Source organism: Drosophila kikkawai, chromosome 3R (assembly GCF_030179895.1).
Source record: "Drosophila kikkawai strain 14028-0561.14 chromosome 3R, DkikHiC1v2, whole genome shotgun sequence".
In the NCBI taxonomy this organism is placed as follows: Eukaryota; Metazoa; Arthropoda; class Insecta; order Diptera; family Drosophilidae; genus Drosophila; species Drosophila kikkawai.
In genome coordinates this window covers 12,999,278-13,018,154 of record NC_091731.1, presented here as the reverse complement: position 1 = coordinate 13,018,154, position 18,877 = coordinate 12,999,278, and the positions used below count along the sequence as shown (strand labels likewise).

The 18,877-nt window shown below is 41.2% G+C and overlaps 5 protein-coding genes across 8 annotated transcripts in view; 4 read left to right on the top strand and 1 right to left on the bottom strand.

The window, feature by feature from the left end:
• Nucleotides 1-1,489, top strand: part of LOC108074094 (sex determination protein fruitless) — a 118,325-nt gene extending 116,836 nt beyond the window's left edge. For both annotated transcript variants that reach the window (XM_070287472.1, XM_070287471.1), the window contains exon 7: nucleotides 614-1,489. In XM_070287472.1, coding sequence (XP_070143573.1) covers nucleotides 614-1,134 — 521 coding nt within the window. In that variant the 3' untranslated portion in view covers nucleotides 1,135-1,489. The remainder of the gene's footprint in view (nucleotides 1-613) is intronic.
• A 7,687-nt stretch (nucleotides 1,490-9,176) lies between these two features.
• LOC108074083 (TWiK family of potassium channels protein 18) lies at nucleotides 9,177-10,599 on the top strand. The gene has a single exon (XM_017165963.2). The coding sequence runs from the start codon at nucleotides 9,424-9,426 to the stop codon at nucleotides 10,597-10,599; it is 1,176 nt and encodes a 391-aa protein (XP_017021452.1). The 5' UTR covers nucleotides 9,177-9,423.
• Nucleotides 10,600-10,881: 282 nt separating this feature from the next.
• On the top strand, nucleotides 10,882-14,556 carry LOC108074082 (mitochondrial protein C2orf69). Its single transcript, XM_017165962.3, is given in 5 exon segments — nucleotides 10,882-11,204; nucleotides 11,258-11,362; nucleotides 11,426-12,062; nucleotides 12,179-12,344; nucleotides 12,410-14,556. Coding segments are annotated over 5 exon segments (2,019 nt in total). The 3' UTR covers nucleotides 13,198-14,556.
• A 554-nt stretch (nucleotides 14,557-15,110) lies between these two features.
• Nucleotides 15,111-16,188, bottom strand: LOC108074086 (uncharacterized). Of its 2 annotated transcripts, none has more exons than XM_017165967.3 (3): nucleotides 15,964-16,188; nucleotides 15,677-15,873; nucleotides 15,111-15,613 (listed from the first exon to the last, which is right to left on the bottom strand). In XM_017165967.3, exons 1-3 carry the CDS (start codon nucleotides 16,078-16,080, stop codon nucleotides 15,295-15,297), a joined length of 633 nt encoding a protein of 210 aa, XP_017021456.1. In that variant the 5' UTR covers nucleotides 16,081-16,188; the 3' UTR covers nucleotides 15,111-15,294. The 2 variants fall into 2 exon arrangements, with proteins under 2 accessions (XP_017021456.1, XP_017021455.1); XM_017165966.3 differs by having other exon boundaries at nucleotides 15,677-15,891; nucleotides 15,964-16,186.
• A 176-nt stretch (nucleotides 16,189-16,364) lies between these two features.
• On the top strand, nucleotides 16,365-17,754 carry koko (cyclin Q). Of its 2 annotated transcripts, XM_070287060.1 has the most exons (5): nucleotides 16,365-16,532; nucleotides 16,586-16,768; nucleotides 16,830-16,974; nucleotides 17,039-17,260; nucleotides 17,317-17,754. In XM_070287060.1, the coding sequence occupies exons 2-5, from the start codon at nucleotides 16,692-16,694 to the stop codon at nucleotides 17,644-17,646; spliced, it is 774 nt and encodes a 257-aa protein (XP_070143161.1). In that variant the 5' UTR covers nucleotides 16,365-16,532; nucleotides 16,586-16,691; the 3' UTR covers nucleotides 17,647-17,754. The 2 variants fall into 2 exon arrangements, with proteins under 2 accessions (XP_070143161.1, XP_017021454.1); XM_017165965.3 differs by having other exon boundaries at nucleotides 16,365-16,768.
• The last annotated feature ends 1,123 nt before the right edge of the window (nucleotides 17,755-18,877 follow it).

Sequence of the window (18,877 nt, the reverse complement as noted above, 5' to 3'; positions counted from 1 at the left end):
TCGCCTTTAAATATATCTATATATACTATATATATAAAAAACCATAAATTATATACATTATATTATTTACAAGGAGTCGAGAATATTTCATTTGCACGCTGAAATATGTAGGTGAGGCAGCGGAAATGATGCGAACTTGAAGTTCGATGAGTTTCTTGTAATTTGTTTATTATTTATGTATATTCCTTTGTTGACCTAAGTTGCTTGAATTGTAGTTAGTCGCGTTTGTTTTTTGTTTTTTCAATAGTTACCTCTATCCCCTTAGTTGTTTTTAGTTTAGTTTTGAGATCATTTTTTTTTTTTAATTAAGTTGCCCAAAGTACACAAACACTTTTGTTTTTTGCTCACAAAACGAAACTCTACCTATCTCTGTCTCAAGCCATATCTCCCTCTCTTTCTGTCTCTGTCTGTCTCTCACACACACTCACTCTTACACCAACTCTCTCTACACCTTTCTATTATAAAAAAAAAAATACGCAAAAGCAAAAACTACAAATCAAAAACAAAACAAAAAATCAAAATAAAAAGAAATCTATTTCTCTGGGCTGATTTTCGTCCCGCTCGACGGGCTGTTGTGTGTTCTGTTCTTCTCTTTCTCGTTCTCGAACCGCAGGCAGCAGCGCCCGCCACCACCTGTCGACCCCGCTGTCGACCTCGTCCTCGGCCTCGCCCCCACCGCCGCCCTTCGGTATGCATTTGTCGGCGGCCCTGAAGCGCGAGTTTCATCCGCTGCACTACATCGCCGCCGGAAACGGTCATAGCGGCACGCCCCCAGCCCATGGCTACAATCAAGGGGCGGGCAATCTTCCCAATAGCGGACAAGGAGCTGGTGTAGGAGCCGGAGGAGGAGCAGGAGGAGGAGGAGGAGCCGGAGGAGCAGCTGCTGGTCACAATTCACATCACACCATGTCGTATCACAACATGTTCACGCCATCCCGCGATCCGGGCACCATGTGGCGCTGCCGATCCTGCGGCAAGGAGGTGACCAATCGCTGGCATCACTTCCACTCCCACACCGCCCAGCGGTCCATGTGTCCCTACTGCCCGGCCACCTACAGCAGGATCGACACGTTGCGCTCGCATCTGCGCGTCAAGCATCCGGATCGCCTGCTCAAGCTGAACTCGTCCATTTAAGGGCGTGGCCGGGGCCCGAATCCAGCCCATCATCGCCAGCACTATTACCAGCAGCAGCACCAGCAGCAGCAGCATCCAGCTTACTACATCAACAGCAACTTGAGCAACTTCAGCAATAGATACAGCAGCTTCAGCGAGAGTTTATTGTAAATCGCTATAGCCCTTAGGTGGATTCTTTCTTGCATTTACATAGTCGTCGTGTACCATATTACCCACAGAGCTAGCCAAGCAATAACAATAACCCAAACACTAGTAGAACCGAAGATGCTAATTACATAATCGCACCCATATGCATATACAATATTAATATTAACTTTATCCGACACAAAAACGTCCCATCAATTTATAAACTATATAAAAATGTGTATAACTGAAGAAGATTAGGAAAAGGTTTCAGTTGCTAACTAAGACGGAGGATAGCTATAACCGCACAGAGTACAGTCAACCGTCAACCATTTCGAAGGTTTCTAAATGTTGTTTCCTAAAATTAAAGTAATATTAACTACTACAACTATACATAATGGTAGGCAGGAGTCGGAAGCGGAAGCGGAAACGAAAACGAAAACGGAATCGGAGGCAAAAGGATTGGACGAAAGCCGCCACAGCAACAGTCACCCACAACAACTACTACTACTCATACGAAGAAGGTCGTCACACTAGGTCTTAGTTTACGTTTACCAATCTTAGATTATACATATATGTAATGCTTAACCGATATATACATATGTTCTGCAGAGTAAGCGGAGAAAGGATACGGGGGCTACTCAACCAACTACAAAGAAATTTTCATATACCTCAAATGCATTTCAGTTTTATTGTTGATTGCTTAATTTTAATCTACGTAGACATACAACTTATGGTTTAATTTTTATGTAATCGTTTCCCATAATAATTCAATGATGGCCGTTTTTTTTATTATTATTATTCTTTGTCCTCATTTGAAGATCCTATGTCTTAGGCTAAAGTTTATTTAGGTTTAGGCTCGAACCACTTGAAACCACCTCACTTTCTTGTTAAGCTTGTTTATATTTATGGTCAAATGTTTATTTTGTAAACCCTAGTTGATACGAGATGGCTATAAAACTATAAAAAAAAGAAACCATATCACGGAAAACCTAAAAAAAAAAAGAAAATTGTTCGGATTAATATGTATAAAAACATTTTACTTTAAAACCGCTTAACCTTCTGCTCAATTGGCAAGAGAACTAATCACAATTTCAGGGTATAATTATCGATATTCTTGCTTCTTGATTACAATAACCAAAACGTCCCCGCAGAGACGGCAAAAGTAATTAATTTTAAACATTTTGTGATAGACAAAATTCTATGTTTCGGCACAAAATTAAAATCTATAATAGAACGAGATATAAAAAAAAATCAATGTGATATTTTCGGCACAAAACTTTACATGAATAACTAAAAAAACATAATAATACAAAAAAAGAAATGCTAGGAGAAGCAACAGTTTCGGCTTAGGTTGCTTGCCCTTTGCATATTTATTTAGGAAAAGATCTTTTGTTATAGCATTATTATTCAAAATTGTTATCTTTCGGTCCAAAGCACAAAATGTATAAAATTACTTTCTAGTTTATCCCCTACAATTACTTCTACTTTAACTTTAAACTACTTACTTGATTTCCTAGTTTTTAAGTTACGTGCATGTGCGTGTGTATATAATACATTTCAAAAGAAAATATATACACAACATAATTTTATTTAGTTTTACACTGATTGAGTTGCAAAACTTGAAGCCAATAAACTACAGCAAAAATTCAAAAACACCACAGATGTTAAGGCAAAAACACTACTACACACAGATTTATGTACCAAAAATGTAATAAATATGGAATTATATAAAACAAAAAATCTAAAAAACTAAAAACGAAAAACAAACAAAGCCCCAGCAGCAAGCAAACTAACTAGAGCGGAGACGATGGATTTTTCTAAACTTTTATCCCACATACTTAAGCGTAACGAAATATTTTTGTACATCCATGTTGTAATCAACCGAGAGCTGCCCGAGATCTGGGGCTGGAATGGAGGAGGAGGGTTGCTCGGTGGCATCAGGACTTGGACATGAATCCCATCAACGCGAACAGAAGGAAACAACGCCGAGTTGTTACTTATTTTTTTGCTCTACTCACACAAAAACTCAATTAATCAATATGCAAATGCAAGCCCAGTCGGAGTGCAAATATTATTAACAGTTTTTCGTCGTCTACCAGTTTAAATAAATCACTCCATAAAGATATATATATTCATATATATATCTACCGGAATATACACATATGTATGTATGTATATCTCAAATTTATTCAAATTAAAATCAAAATATAATTCACTAGCAGCATTTAAATGTCAAAGCAAATAATAGCAAATAAAACCAAATAAAATTTATGATTATTATTATTACATATACCAATACCAATCGTTTCATGTTCTCCCCCTCTCTCTGCCCTTCATGACCACGTCCCTCCCTGTACTTGGAAGCACAATTCAAATCGTTAGGTTCGGTATGGAGTTTGGGTTTGGGTTCGAGGGTGGCCTCTTTCAGGGTGCTGGTTATACCTGGCGTATGAGCAATATTACTTTTCAGGCAAAACAATCGTCTTTGAACTGGCCACCCTTAAGGCACAAAGTAAGTACTTGTTGGGTAGCGGTAAGTAAAACGAATGAATGAAGGATCGAAACGTTCGAGTCCTGCATTTATTTGCCAATTAAATTTGTTTTATTGCCTGAAAAAAACCCGATTCAAACGTCCTTTGTTGTTTGCCACAATAAAAATGCTTGACAAGGAACAACAAAGTAATGGCTTAATCGTTGATTTTTGAGTTTAAAAAATAAATCAAAGCAAAGAAGAATGATTTTTCGGGAAGCAGAAGCAGGCTGCAATTGTATGAAAAAGAAACCTAACAGAAAAGTTAAAAAACATGGTAAAACGCCGAACTTTTGCTAAAATCCCTAGGGGGTTATATATGGTAAATTGAACTGATTGATTTATGATTTACGTAGTCACCAAATTTTCATTAATTTAAAATCTAAATTCTAAAAGAATACAAATCTATCTAAACTAGATAAAAATATATCGAAAAATATCTGAATTATTTTTTTTTATTTTAATTTCCCAATAGTTACGATGGCAGCAGGTTTTTATGCTATGTATTAAGTCGGTTCTGCCAGAGAAATATGACTTTTGGGAAAGAGCCTAGTTTGTTTAGAAATGGATATATATATTCTTCTTAGTGTCTAAAATATCTTTAAAATATTGCGTTGTAAACTTCTGGTTAAAACTTAATATATTTACTAAGAATATAATAATAAATATAACTAAAAAAGTATATAATAAATAAAGAAGAATTTAATATATAATAATTAAAGGCACTCATAAAAATGTTTATTCAAAATCGCCCTACAAAATATCAGGAATGTTAGACCCAGTACAGAATTATAGGTGCAAACTTGTGAGAATATATTTTATATTTTAGGACAAATTAGCCATGTTTTTTATGAAAAATTTACCAGTCCTTATACAACAAAAGGAACTAGACAAAGACAAATCAGGAAAAAGCGCCCTAAAATTAAAGAAAAATAGAAAAATTAACCCTGCTTAATACCATAAATTCAAAATTACTTATTCCTTATTTGTAAAAAAACTTTCTTAGTTTTAGGGAAATTTTTTAAATATAGAGAAATATTTGCATGAGTTTAGTATTAGAATATTAATATGAGGAAAAAATGAATGATAGAGATAGAAAATCAACGATTTCACGTAAAAAACAAGAAAGGAAGCTAACTTCGGTACGCCGAAGTTTGTATACCCTTGCAGATATTATTTCATTACATTTTACCTATATTATTATGTTTACAGTTTGAGAGTTACAGTTTTGCATTCCCAGCTTTACATTTTCTCTACATCTATCGATCGCTTCTATGGCAGCTATATGATATAGTTGTCTGATTTTTATGAAATTTATACCAAAATTCTAGAATAATAAAAAAAGCTTATATTCCAAAGTAGATAAAAATACGTTGAAAAACAACGAAGCAATAATTTTTTTCCTAATAATTTCCCGATCGTTCCTATGGCAGCTATATCATATAGTCGTCCGATTTTCATAAAATTTTTACCAAAATTCAGAAATAAATATAAAATGAAATAATATAAAATGACTATATCTAAAAAATGGTGCAAAAATGTTCAAAAACAGCAAAGTTATAATTTTTTTTCTAAAAATTTATTGAACATTTGTATGGCAGCTATATGATATAGTCGTCCGATCCGGCTCGTTCCGACATATATAGCAGTGAGAGTATATAGAAGACTATATGCAAAATTTCATTCAGATAGCTTTAAAACTGAGGGACTAGTTTGCGTAGAAACGGACAGACGGACAGACAGACGGACAGACGGACATGGCTAGATCGACTCGGCTGTTGATGCTGATCAAGAATATATATACTTTATAGGGTCGGAAACGTCTCCTTCACTGCGTTGCAAACTTCTGACTGAAATTATAATACCCTGCAAGGGTATAAAAAACAGGAACGTTGAGTCTCAACAAATAACAAACTTTAATAGCTTAATTGTATTATTGCATTATTGTATTTATTGTAATTGTTTTAGTAAGAAATCTCATTAATTAGTAAATCTCATTAATCATTTGTTAACTGAAATATCTTATACCCTTTAGACTTTTATATATTCGCCAAAAATAGTCAAATTCCTTTTTAAATTTGAGGCTTACATTTGTTAGATATAATATTTACGCAGCTGGGATGGGTCCATAAGAAAAGAAAATTAAATTTTAGGCTTTTTAAGCTTCTTATGGAGTTTATACATAGTCAGCAAACTTGATGTAGTCCTGGCCAGGTCTGGGAGCTTCTTGGCAACAAAAGTTGGCTAATACTTATCATAAATGGAATTATAAATAAAGATATGCCAGCATGATTAAAAAAATATTGAAAATACAACATATTTGGATTAAAGTTTATAATCTTCCTAACTTCCAATCTTATCACGGTGCTATTTTTAATTTTTTCCATTTTTTTCCATTGTTTTGTACACGGAGGAGGTCTTCGGCCCGGTTGTCTCCATCATCCCTTTCTGGGTCTGGCCGGCTACTTCTACAGCGATAATCTGCTGCAGGTGTTCCGCGTGGCCAAGCGACTCGAGGTGGGCATGGTTGGCGTCAACGAGGGCATCATATCCGCGGCAGAGGCACCCTTTGGCGGCGTAAAGGAGTCCGGAGTCGGAAGCCAGGACTCCAAGCACGGAATCGATGACTACGTTGTCATCAAGTACATTTGCATGGGAAACCTGTAGTAAGATTAAAGTCCGAAGGAGCTTCGGTCACCTCCATTGCTTTCTACAACTGCTGCTTCCACTAGAATGCCGAATGCGATTTGTTGATTGTTGTAGTAAATTAGTTAATAAATGTGCACAAACTACTAACTGCAGACGGGGTACCAGAAAACGTTCAACAATTTTAAAGAAGGGGGATGCCCTTTAAAATTCCGAAAACTTACGTAAAAACAGATTTCTGCTCAAAACTTTGAAAATAACGGTTTTAAAGACGTTGGAATCAAGCAGTTATACCAAGCATTTCGGACAAGTAGTTTGACCAAGCAGTTCGTAAGCAGTTTTAAAGCTAAGCTTCTCACCAAGCCGTTACCTTCACTGCTTGCAGTACTTGCACCACTTGCTATCGATAGGCGCAATAGATAGTTATTCTTGCATAAAATAAAAAAAAACTATGTAAAAAATTTTATGGATGATATCTTTTTTTATACAAAATATAAATTTCAATATTCCTTACCGATTGATTGACTGAATTACTAAATTATCTGAAAATTATTACGATAGTTGGCCGATATTTTTAGCAGTTTGTATGGGAAAACAATTGTTCCCATACAAATTTAAAATAACGGCTAACTATCGCTATTCATCGCCGATATTTTCAATAATTCGGTTATTTAGTCGACAAGGGAACACACTGCCCATTTGGTCGTGCAGTCGAATAGGGAAATCCTGGTAAGTTTAAGTTTTTGGATAATACAAATTCTGTATCTGTATTTAAGAGTTACCTGGCGTAATAAGGTAGCTTATTGCCAATTCAGATTGCCCGGGAAGCGACCAATAAGTAAATATCAAAAATATATTTTTAAAACTAGCGCTATTCGATAACCAGGTCACAAAAATATCGCGATATAAATATTCATTTGTATTAAAAAATATCGATATATTGATAATATATTTTTCACATCCCTAGATAAAAGAAAAACAGAAAAACCGAAATTAGCGGGAAGTGCAGAAAAATCGCCAAAATTTTCACGCGCAACTATTAAGAACCATAAACAGCGTAAGTAGGAAAAATGTGGAGGCCAGTTGCAGCGCCTGGCAAAGTGTGCAATGCGCCGAAAATTTTTGCATAAATTTTGTGAAATTTTGAGCGCCTGTGTGTGTGAGTGTTTGTCTGCGAGAGTGTGCGACCCGAGTGCAGCCGTGTGTGTGTGTGTGCGAGTGCTGGTGTTGAAAAAATCTATCTCTTCGCTACGCATTTCACCCCCCGTTTTTGCGTATTCATTTGATCTCTCTTCCTCTTCTTCTGTATCAGCGTAGCCGCCTGCGTTGTGTGTGTGTTCGGTCTCTGCTTTCGTTTTTTAATTCTTTGTTTATATTTACGTATAGTTTGTTTGGCGTCCCGCACAATTGTTGTTGCCCGAATCCGGATGCTCTTTCCGCGTAGATCTGCGCCGAAGTAAAAGAGTTCCCGAGAGCTTTTCCCCCGCCGTCTGCCTCTGCCCCCGCTGTGCTCCACACACACAGCCGTTAATCAGAGTGCCATAATTTTTTATGAACTGCGAGCAGACAATCCCTATCCCTTTCGGATTTTCTATACTGGATGTTAGTAACGCGAGCTACTTACTCTTCTTCACTGAAACATAGTGCCGAAATTTTTGCAAAATGTTAAGCACAATAGTAAAGCAATAGTTTTTAAAAGGCTCTAGTCTGGGAAACTTTTTTGGTTGGATAAAGATACAAAAAAAAAATTTGTTCAATTTTTACATTTTTTTGCAATGTATCTTTCGGATTCCTTAAAGTTGATAAAGATTTATCTGAAAATTTATAATCGATATCTTTCGGATGTTTCAAGGTTGATAAACATCTTTTGAAAATTTACGTTATATATATCTTTAAGATTTTTCAAAATTTATAAAGATTTATCTGAAAATTTATAATCGGTATCTTTCGGATTCTTATCTGTGTCTAAAATCTTGTAGATTAAGGAAACTTTTTGCTTAATACTTTTTGGTTCTATATAATTAAATTTTACAATTCATTCGTTGGTTTTATCTGCCATTAAAAACTTCAAAGATATTCAAAGTACTTTAAAATGGGATTATAATTATTTTACATAAGAATTTAAAATGCTTAAATATATAATTACATACTTTTGGCCTTATTTTAATTGATTTTAAATGTAGATATATTTGTTTAAATTCTACGAAAATGTATCTAAATGTTAAAATGTTTTTCTATATAATTAGACGCTTTTTAATAATATTTCTTTGTTATATTTGAATTCTATATAAAGTCAAGACTCCCCCCTGAGCTACATTTAAAATAACACAAATATGAATGCTTTATTTACATTATAACGACTGCTGAAACTAATCAGATAGTCTTATGGGATTCTGCAATTCCCAAACTTATCTGGGGCATCCCTTTTCCTACGCCATATAACACAGTCTTTATCTGTAACATTCCAAATCTGTTGTCCATATTGCACCTGTCCCAAGGTGATGTCTTGATTGCCTCTGTTCATAATTTTGACGTAAATTACCGCATTTAGAACCGCGGGCAGCCGCGGCAGGCAGGCACTTGCTCACATTATTTATGAGTCGCCTTTCGTTGGGGATCTCCATCCGCTGCCTCTGGATTTCCCGCTCAATCGCTCTCTTTGTGTCTATCGCCGCCTTCTGGGAGGTTTTCCCTCGAAATAGTTTTCCTCAGTTGAATTTTGGCGCCCGCGTGGATCAGTCGTGCAGCCGGAGGGAAAATCGTGCGTCTGGACTTTGGAAAATGTGCCGTGCAAAGGCGTGGGTTTATTTTTAGCCAACGTGCTGATATTTCCACACTCCCAGTGCTCCAAATTAGACCGACGATCGACAACTGCCAAATTAATTGCACATGAAAGGCATCGTTTGCCTGTGTGGCTTCAGGGAAGAGTTCCAGATAGCTCCAGCATCCGTGGAATCTGTTATATAACGAAGGAACGATTAACGATAATGCCCAGTAAATTTCAGAGGAAAAGCTCCCCAGCAGCAGGTGGAGGAGGTGTAGCAGTGGGAGGGGCATCCTCCGTTTCCTCCACGCCCAGCAATCAGCCGAGGAAGCGGGTAAAGCGATGCTGCCGGAACTTCGTCACCTTTATGTGCACACAGGTGGGCGTGGGTGCCCTCATTGTGTTCTACGCCATCTGCGGCGCCTTCGCATTTATGCACATAGAGCGGCAGTTCGTGGACGAGACCGCCGGCCATGTGATTGAGCTGCGCCAGAACTGCTCTCAACAGTTGTGGAGCATCACGGAGCAGCACAACATCGTCGATCGCCTACGCTGGACGGAGGCGACGAATGCCGTTCTGCGTGACTACCAGATCAAGATAGCCGGAGTCGTCAAGCACGGCTATGTGGGCAGGAGTCCTGAGCAGATCTGGAGCTTTCCGGCCGCCTTGATGTTCTGCCTCTCGGTGATAACCATGATCGGTTACGGGAATATGGTACCGCGAACACCGTGGGGCAAGGGATTAACAGTGATCTATGCCACCTTCGGGATACCCTTGTACATTTTGTACTTTCTGAGCATGGGACGAGTGCTGGCGCGCTCCTTCAAGTTCCTCTACCGCTCCATGCACGACTGCACCCAGGAGCATCCCGGCCTGGATCGCCTGGACGCCCTCGAGGGTGGCGTTAACCTGCCCCGCAAGAAGGTTATTGTGCCCTCAACCGCCTGTCTGTGGGTGATATTCTTCTACGTACTCACCGGCACCGTCATGTTCGCCAACTGGGAGAAGTGGAGCTTCCTGAACAGCTTCTACTTCTGCATGACGTCGCTGTGCAAGATTGGTTTCGGTGACTTTGTCCCGGGCGCCTCGCTGACCACAGCGGCCGATGTGAATGCTGCCACTCACAAGCTGCAGGAGGACATAGGCGCTGATCCGGATGAGCTGGCCCAGCTGCAGTCCGTGGCCGCTGATCAGCACTCAAAGCTGGCCATTAATTTCGTGTACATGCTGCTGGGTATGGGCCTGGTGGCCATGTGCCGCAACCTGATGCGCGAGGAGGTCCGGATGAAGATGCGGGAGATGAGAGAGGACGCTAAGCTATGCATGGAGGACACGCGGCTGCGTTTCGTGGGTTGCTGCGGGAATCCCCGAGAGGCCTACGAGAATGATTACTATTAGGATGACCACGAATGTTTAGGGTTATATTTCTGGTTAAACAATCCGAAATTCACTTAAAATTTATTAACTTGGCTATCGAGACCTCTGTTTTTGGGCTTAGAATATGTATATTATTTAGGATAACTACGAATTTATTAAGGACATGTTGTGTATGAGTGAAAAGTGTGTTAACTGTGTGACTGACTAAATCCCCAACGACATCAATAGTAATCTCGAACGATCCTCCAGCTCACCATTGATCAATTCCTGCAACTGCAAGAGCGGATCCGTAACTTCGAGGGCATGCTTGGCGGCGGCAGCGGGGAGCGTTTGTGCACGCCAAGCACTTCGGCCGGCCCATTCCGCATCTTCTCTGTGGCCGGATTCCAAAACAGGGCCAATGACATTGTCTACTGCCCGCCAATTGTGCGACAGCAACAGTCGCAGCACGTGCCGGAGGACTCCACGGCCATTATATACTTTGGCGGCGACGTTCAGGATTTTCCTGAGAGCATGGAGACGAATCGCGACAGCAGGGGCTACATGAAGTACAATCTCGAGAATTCGGCCATTCTGCTGCGCGAGGCCTTCCCCAGGTCCCACATCATCGTCATCCGGCCAGTGCGGTAAGTCAGGTTTTTTACGTTTAAATCATTTATACAATTCTCGTTTTTTACAGCATGGAGTTCAAGACATTTAGCTGCTTTGATAATTTTGTGAGAGGCAACAATGCTGGGGTCCCAGATCATACACCCATGAACCATGCCCTCCAACATCTGGAAAAGTGAGTGAGAATCCTTCTTGAAGGCATCCCTGTGATACTTATAATTCCCCATCTCGTCTACAGATTATTGCAGAACTTATCGCAGCGCTTGATCTCCATACCCGAGAACGAGATCCTTGATCAGGCCGCCCAGGCGGCGGCTGCAGCGGCGGCAGTGGCAGCTGCTGCTGCGGCCGCTGCTCTAACGCTATCCAATGCCACCGTCACCTCGGAGTCCAACTCGCAGTCGGCGCCCTCCTCCAACGACAGCAGCCAGGATATGGACATAGACATACTTCAGGTGCAGGAGAACGTTACCGTGGATGCGGACGGTGCTGTTATATTTCCCATTGTGGGCAGCGAGGCGGCGGAGACGGTCAATAATGTGACTGGAAATAATGGCAACATTGGCAGCAGCAACGAGGCCAGTGCGAACAACCATCAGGAGGAGCAGGCGAACAATCAGATCCAGCAGCAAACGCAACAGGCGGCGGCCATTAAGTTGACTTCTGCCACCAACAATGTGGAGCACTACAACAATGACTGTGCCACGAGGCAGGTTCCGGCAGCAAATGCAAGTGCTACATCAGCGGCGGCAACAGCAACGACGGCGGCAACCCCCAGCGACAGCAATCCCCTTTGGTGGCGGGAGAACCTCAACCTGGACAAGTCCAAGCTGGTGCTGATTGGCTTCAGCAAGGGTTGCGTCGTGCTCAATCAAGTGAGTCGCGTTTGGTTCGTTAACTGGTTGTGCCTGCGCTACAGTCCTGAAGGGATTGTGGGAATCATTAGCTTAGTGACCATTAGTTAATCTCTCGTTTTCCACCTCTCTTGCAGTTCATCTACGAGTTCCATTACTTGAAAACCCTCACGCCCGACGACAGCAGCATGTGCCGCTTGCTCTCACGCATTTCGGACATGTACTGGCTGGATGGCGGTCATGGAGGCCAGAAGAACACATGGATCACATCGCGTAGCTTGCTGGAGACGCTAACGCGCATGGGTAAGTGGAGAGAGAGTCCTGTTCTTTGAGACCTCCTCGACTAACGAATGGGAATTTTTAAGCAGGCATGAACATCCACGTCCACCTGACGCCCTACCAGGTGCAGGACGACCGCCGGCCCTGGATCCGCAAGGAGGAGAAGCTGTTCACTGAGATGCTAAGGAGGCTGAATGCGCCGATTACCCGGCACCTGCACTATGACAACCAACCGGCCAACCTTATGACCCACTTTGAGGTGCTGCAGGCCTTTTGTCAGCACGTCCATGCCCTCAACCAGCAGCAGCAACAGCTCCAGCAACAGCAGCAGCAGCAGGGAGTGGGGATTAGCGATCAGTCGGCGGTGGCCACCAACAACGGCGGGAGCAACAACAGTCTACTGGAAAGCGGCGAGGAGGCAAAGTGACAGCTGCAACTGCATCCGCACCACCACCACCACAGGCGTCGTTTGCATGCAATGCGCAAGGGAACTGCCGCCCTGAAGCGCCAACAGGTGGCCCAGCTGCGACAGCATCACCAGCAGCTGCTGGCCGCCGCACCGGAGCTGGCACTGGCCTCCTCATCGCGCCTGGCCGCGGCCCTGATCTCGTCGGCGGTGGCCCTGAGCAGCGCCTCCTCATCCGCCGCCGCCGGGAGCATTGTAAATAATCATCATCACAGCCATATGCAACAACAGCAGGAGCAGCTGCCTCAGCCACCGCAGTCACGCCATCATCAGCATCACCAGCACTCCCACAGGCATCACCACCACCACCACTCGCACCACCATTCGCATCACCATTCGCATCACCACTCGCACCATCAGTGTCGCTCGAAACGCAAACTGCAGAAATTGTATTATACGCTTTGCCGTTAGATCTGTAACCTAACTCTATCTAATGTGTACTTGTACGAGAGACAGTTTCTTGGAACCACCATTAGCCAGCACCTACCTTTCCCCAGTCAATTCCAAAGTGTCGTTTTGTGTGTCTATATTTTGTGTATATGTATTTATTTATTTCCATTTTTTTTTTTATTTTCTACTATTTTACATCACCTCATGTTCGTAATTATTGGCCCCTAAAGTGAAGCAAAAATCTCATCAGTGCAATAATATAGGTACATATGTCTACAAGTATATATATATTTATATGCTGATTTTAAAATCATCTCTTTTATGTATACAAACACTCCAAGCTAATTTATTTGTAAACGAAAAACGATTTGTGATTTGCGCACACGAACCAAGAACACTTCGCAAGGCAAGCATCCTTCATTGACTCAAGCAATTATCGTTTTAAGTACCCCCCCAAGGAATTTATATGTATGTACGTCGACGCAGCAATCTTAGAACACCCCCAGAACCCCACACACACACACAAAAAACCCCCTTTGATTAAGTATTACCTAGCATTAAGTGAGCTTTAATTTAAGTTGCAAACTGGCAAGGATCCCACGACAAAATGTACTTTACTTAGGACGACGATCCCCAGATTCGATTGCGCAAACTGGGGCCGAAGTAACAAATTATTTGCGAGAAGCCGATAGAGAAGCTTCTCGTCCAGGAGACATAACATACGTAGTACGCGTAGGTTTTTTTCTAATTGTGCTGGGAGAAGTACTCAATGTGGGAATAAAGTGAACTTTTGCCAAGTACGATCCATATGCGATAAGTAATTGTAATGGCGCGCGTTCCTTATACCAAAGGCCTTATAATAACAAGATGCATAACTGCCCTTACAAGCACAATCTTGGTATTGTAGGGTCCTTTGCTTATACACTATTTAATCGATATGGAAATCATCATTACCGCTTCCGCTTTTCCAACCAACCGACAAACCGATCAAACACGAATCCAATTAAACTTATATAGTGCATAGAGAAAGGATTAAAAAATTACACAAAAATTTCGTACCTTTGTCGAATTTGCAGTTCAAAATTGCTTTACGAGAGTTTTGTCAATGTAAGTTGTGCTGCTTAAAAGAGCGCACGCACACACACAATTTAGGCAGGAAACCTAATTAATAAAAGAAAAATACAGAGAATCATACAATTAAATGTGTTTTGTAGATGTAAATTAAAGCATTATAAATGATAAAGAAAAAACGCTGCGAATTTGAAACGAAACGGAAGAGAGTTCTAAGAAGAAAGTCAAGCAAATGAAATCTACTAAATAGAGAGTTCCCAATGTAAATTCTACTGATATTTGTGAGTCTGGTAAATAAAAATCATAATATATGGATAAAAAAAATTTAAAATTTACACTTTTTTTCGGTTTTTACAACTACAGGACAGCCATGGATATTGCTATGGGTTTAAATCATTTTTGATATTATCTAAAAGAATCCATATCTTAATCTTTTAGAACAAAATTGAACACAAAATTGTCTAAATGTTGTCTAATTATATGGTTTTTAATTTAACAAGCTAATTATAGCTGCTTCGCCACAAAAATTTACACACCGGACATTTCATGTCGAATTTTTCTTTTAGCACATTAATTAGACCACGAATTAGAGTCTAATTAATGTGCTAAAAGAACAAATTTTCCATGAATCTGAATCTCTTGCTTGCCACATTCTGATTTGTGATGCCACTTCTGCTATCTAAACAAATTTTTATTGAATTCAAAAACACGAGACAAAGTCCATGTCCCTTATACATATGTACATAAATTCTTATCAAATCGACGATTTCTTTGATACTCCACCATTAATACAAAAATCAATTGCAGAAACCCAAAACCTACTTAGCTAATTCATTGAGAGTAAGTACCAACACTCAATGGTATTCATTGGACTTATTTCTTTTTAATCCATCTACTTATTTTAAAAATAAATTACAATTCTATTGTACTCGTACAAAAAATATCGCTTGTGATGTGCCCGACAGCTTCATCCTTGAGATTGGTGGTGTCCTGGGTGCGCACACGAGGTGGGGCAGGTGGATGTGGAAGAGGTTAGATGGCGCCGGACTACGCACAGTTGTTGGAGCACTTGACCGCCGTCGTCCACTCGTCGCTGCCGTCGCAGCAGTCGCACACGTGGTCATTTATCCGGCTGCTGGCCACGTAAACATCCAGGCCCCGACCCGTAATGTGACGCTTCTGGTAGCGGCAGTAGAACCGACCCACGGAGCAGGCGTTCGTGCTGGGCTCATCGCTGCCGTCGCCCTCACAATCGCAGTAGTTGTCGTTGAGATGATCGAAGGGGATCTCCTTCGTGCCATCCAAACACCGGAATTTGCCCTTGAAGTTGGGCTTGTAGGCATCGTAGTCAAAGAGGCGGGTGCCCCTGGAAACGAAGCAAGCCAAGTGAGTAAAATGTTCATTGTGGTAGCCAGTCTCCACGTCTTACCGAATGATCTTGATGGGATCCTCGTTCCCGGCTCCAGCTGCTGTGCCAGCACCCGCGGGAGCAGCTGGAGCCATGGCTCCGCCTCCACCCCCATCAAAGTCGTCGACGTCGCGCTGCTTGCTGCCCAGCGACTGCCTCATCTGCTGGTGCTTCCGCTTGATCTGTTGCAGGTTCCAAGGTGTAGGCACTCCCGGCAGCTGATTCAGCGAGAAGGCCTAATTATTGTTTATTTCACTCATTAGCGTCCGCACTTTAAACCCATATAGTATCCCTTCGTCCGGGCTCACCTGATAGGCGATGAAGGATATTCCGACCAGGAAGATGAGCAGCAGGAACACCTTGGACTTCTGCTTGTAGAAGGGCTTGTAGTAAATGTTTTCTCGCTTCACCCATGTCTTTCGCATGGTTGTCTTTTAGCTCTGGGAATGGTTCTGTTTCTGTATAAAAAATATGTTTTGTTTATTGGACAGCATTGTTGTTGTGCCATCCGACGTTGACCAACACTGTCCGGCGTTGCCAACACTGTTAGAGATGGGACATCGTTCAAGGGTGATTTCTGTTAATTAATTTGGTATTTTTAATTAAATTAAAATAAATATTTACTTATAAAATAAATAAATAAATAAAATAATTGTTTATAAAATACATTTTCTTGTTGTCCAACACTGCCTAAGCAAAACAGCTGTTGAGCCGGTTTGTCAACTATTTTTGAACTGGGGAAAATGGATAATTTTGAACAACCACCATTTTAAGTGAAATCGAAACAGCTGTAGTCGCCTCGCCGGTCGCCCCGTTAGTTTTCCCGTTCCGATTGCACCTCGTCTTGCAGTCCGAACCGGTTTCTCTCGATTTTTCGGTGAGTCTCCTCCGTCGCAGCTCCCAGCTGACCTGCAGTATCGCTTTATCCAGCCTGCTGCGTGGGCCAACGAACTCGCAATCAAAATCCGTGCTGCCTGCTATCCCATCTCCCAGTTTCAATAAATAAATCCGCCCGACTCGGCAGTTGCCTGCGAGAATGAAGAACGTTTTGGATGTCATGTCGTTGCAGCAGCACGTGGATTCGAACAAGGGCTTGAAGCCCATCGACTATAGGTGAGTGGCCACGATGATGGCTGGTGTTGGATTCCATTTAACCTGCTTGAACCTCCGCCAGGAAGCTGAACAAACCCGGACTGGTGCCCCTGTACATTTTCGAGTGCGCCGCCAAGCTGAAGATGAAGCCCCTGACGGCTGCCTGTGCGGCCATTGTGTACCACCGCTTCTTCCGGGAGGTCAAGTCCAGCGACTACGATGAGTTCGTGCGTATTTGGGTTCCCTTACAAGTGTAACGCATCTCACAGACATAACCCCCAAATGAAACAGCTCATTGCCGCGTCCTCACTGTACCTGGCTGGCAAGATCAAAGACGACGACAGTGTGAAGATTCGCGATGTGATCAACGTGGCATATTGCACCCTCAACAGGGGCAACGATCCGCTGGATCTCAACGACGAGTACTGGTCCATGCGCGATGCCATTGTGCAGGCGGAGCTGCTCATCACACGCACCCTGGGCTTCGATCTCAACATCGACCTGGCACACAAGGTGAATACTTTAGCTGGCAGTTCCTAGAAACTCACCTAAAAATCGATCTTTTGCAGTACTTACTCTACTACATGAAGACCCTACAAGACTGGGTGGGCGCCGAGGTGTGGAACTCGGTGCCCATTGCCAAGGCTGCAGCCTCCTACCTGCAAGACTTCCACCACAGCGCCAACATCCTCAAGTACAAGCCCACCCATGTGGCCATCGGCTGTCTATCGCTGGCCCTGCAGACATACGGTGTTCAGGTGCCCCTCACGGACGAGTCCGATGAGTCGGCCATGTGGTACAAGCCACTGGTCAAGGACTTTTCCCGCGAGCACCAGTGGGAGATCATCGAGAGCGTGATCGAAGTGTACAAGCATGAGGCTTTCCTGAAAGCCACCTAATCTCCAACCCCCTGCCACTCTACCATTCCCATTCTACTTATTTATTTTCGTTTCGCGCCTCACATTACTTTCACTTTACGTGCTGTAAGCTCAAATAAACGTCTATGGAATGAAAGAAAATATGTTATGTCTGCAATTTGACCTGGGGATTAAGTGAGCTTGGATTTTTTGCATCGAGTTTTTAAGTAACGTAAAACAGGAAATGGATTAACTTGCAACAAAAGAAACAAGAAAGAAAGCTAACTTTGGCCAGCCAAAGTTTGTATACCCTTGCAGGTAACAATTAAAATATATCATAACTAAGCCAAAAATTCATTCATTTCGATTCGGAAAGCAGTTTTGTGTTAGTTTTTATTAATTTAAAAAAAACTGCATACCAAATTTAAAATTTTAAGAAATAAAACTTTTTGGCCATTTTTGCTAATTTTAATGTTGTTACCCCTTATCAAATTTCGCAAAAATGGCCAAAAAATCAATTTCTTCCGGACATGTCTAGAAAGATTCGCATGTTAATGCTGATCAAGAATATATATGGTTTATGGGGTCGGAAATGATTCCTTGACTTAGAAAAATATTATTTTGTATTATAAAATCAGATTTTTTATATTAAAAAACTTCTTGATTTTCTTAAAATTAAAAATATCATAACTCGACTAAAAGAGCATTAATTTTAAATCGGAAAACTGTTCTGTGCAAGATTTTCTACAGTTAATAAATCTGCATACTTCATTTAAAAATTTTGAAAATTCAATTTTTTATCAAAATCAAAAATTTTAATGATGTAACCCCTTATAAAATTTTGCAAAAATGGCCAAAAAATCAATTTCTTCCGGACATGTCTAGAAAGATTCGCATGTTAATGCTGATCAAGAATATATATGGTTTATGGGGTCGGAAATGATTCCTTGACTTAGAAAAATATTATTTTGTATTATAAAATCGGATTTTTTATATTAAAAAACTTCTTGATTTTTTTAAAATTAACAAGAAAGGAAGCTAACTTCGGCAAGCCGAAGTTTGTATACCCTTGCAGATTGGTTTTCATATTTATATCATAAATTATAATGCCGAAAACAGACACTAAACAGAGTTTCATAACATTTTACCTATACTTATTATGTTTACAGTTTGACAGTTACAGTTATACATTCCCAGCTTTACATTTTCTCTACATCTACGGATCGCTTCTATGGCAGCTATATGATATAGTTGTCCGATTTTCATAATATTG

Excerpts from the sequence above, each read along its gene's own strand:
- LOC108074083 (XM_017165963.2), top strand. The coding sequence starts at position 9,424 with ATGCCCAGTAAATTTCAGAGGAAAAGCTCCCCAGCAGCAGGTGGAGGA.
- LOC108074086 (XM_017165966.3), bottom strand. The coding sequence starts at position 16,080 with ATGCGAAAGACATGGGTGAAGCGAGAAAACATTTACTACAAGCCCTTC. Across the intron at positions 15,892-15,963 it reads TATCCTTCATCGCCTATCAG|GCCTTCTCGCTGAATCAGCT; the intron begins GTGAGCCCGGAC and ends AACAATAATTAG. Across the intron at positions 15,614-15,676 it reads GATCCCATCAAGATCATTCG|GGGCACCCGCCTCTTTGACT; the intron begins GTAAGACGTGGA and ends CTTCGTTTCCAG.
- koko (XM_070287060.1), top strand. The coding sequence starts at position 16,692 with ATGAAGAACGTTTTGGATGTCATGTCGTTGCAGCAGCACGTGGATTCG. Across the intron at positions 16,975-17,038 it reads CCAGCGACTACGATGAGTTC|CTCATTGCCGCGTCCTCACT; the intron begins GTGCGTATTTGG and ends CAAATGAAACAG. Across the intron at positions 17,261-17,316 it reads ACATCGACCTGGCACACAAG|TACTTACTCTACTACATGAA; the intron begins GTGAATACTTTA and ends GATCTTTTGCAG.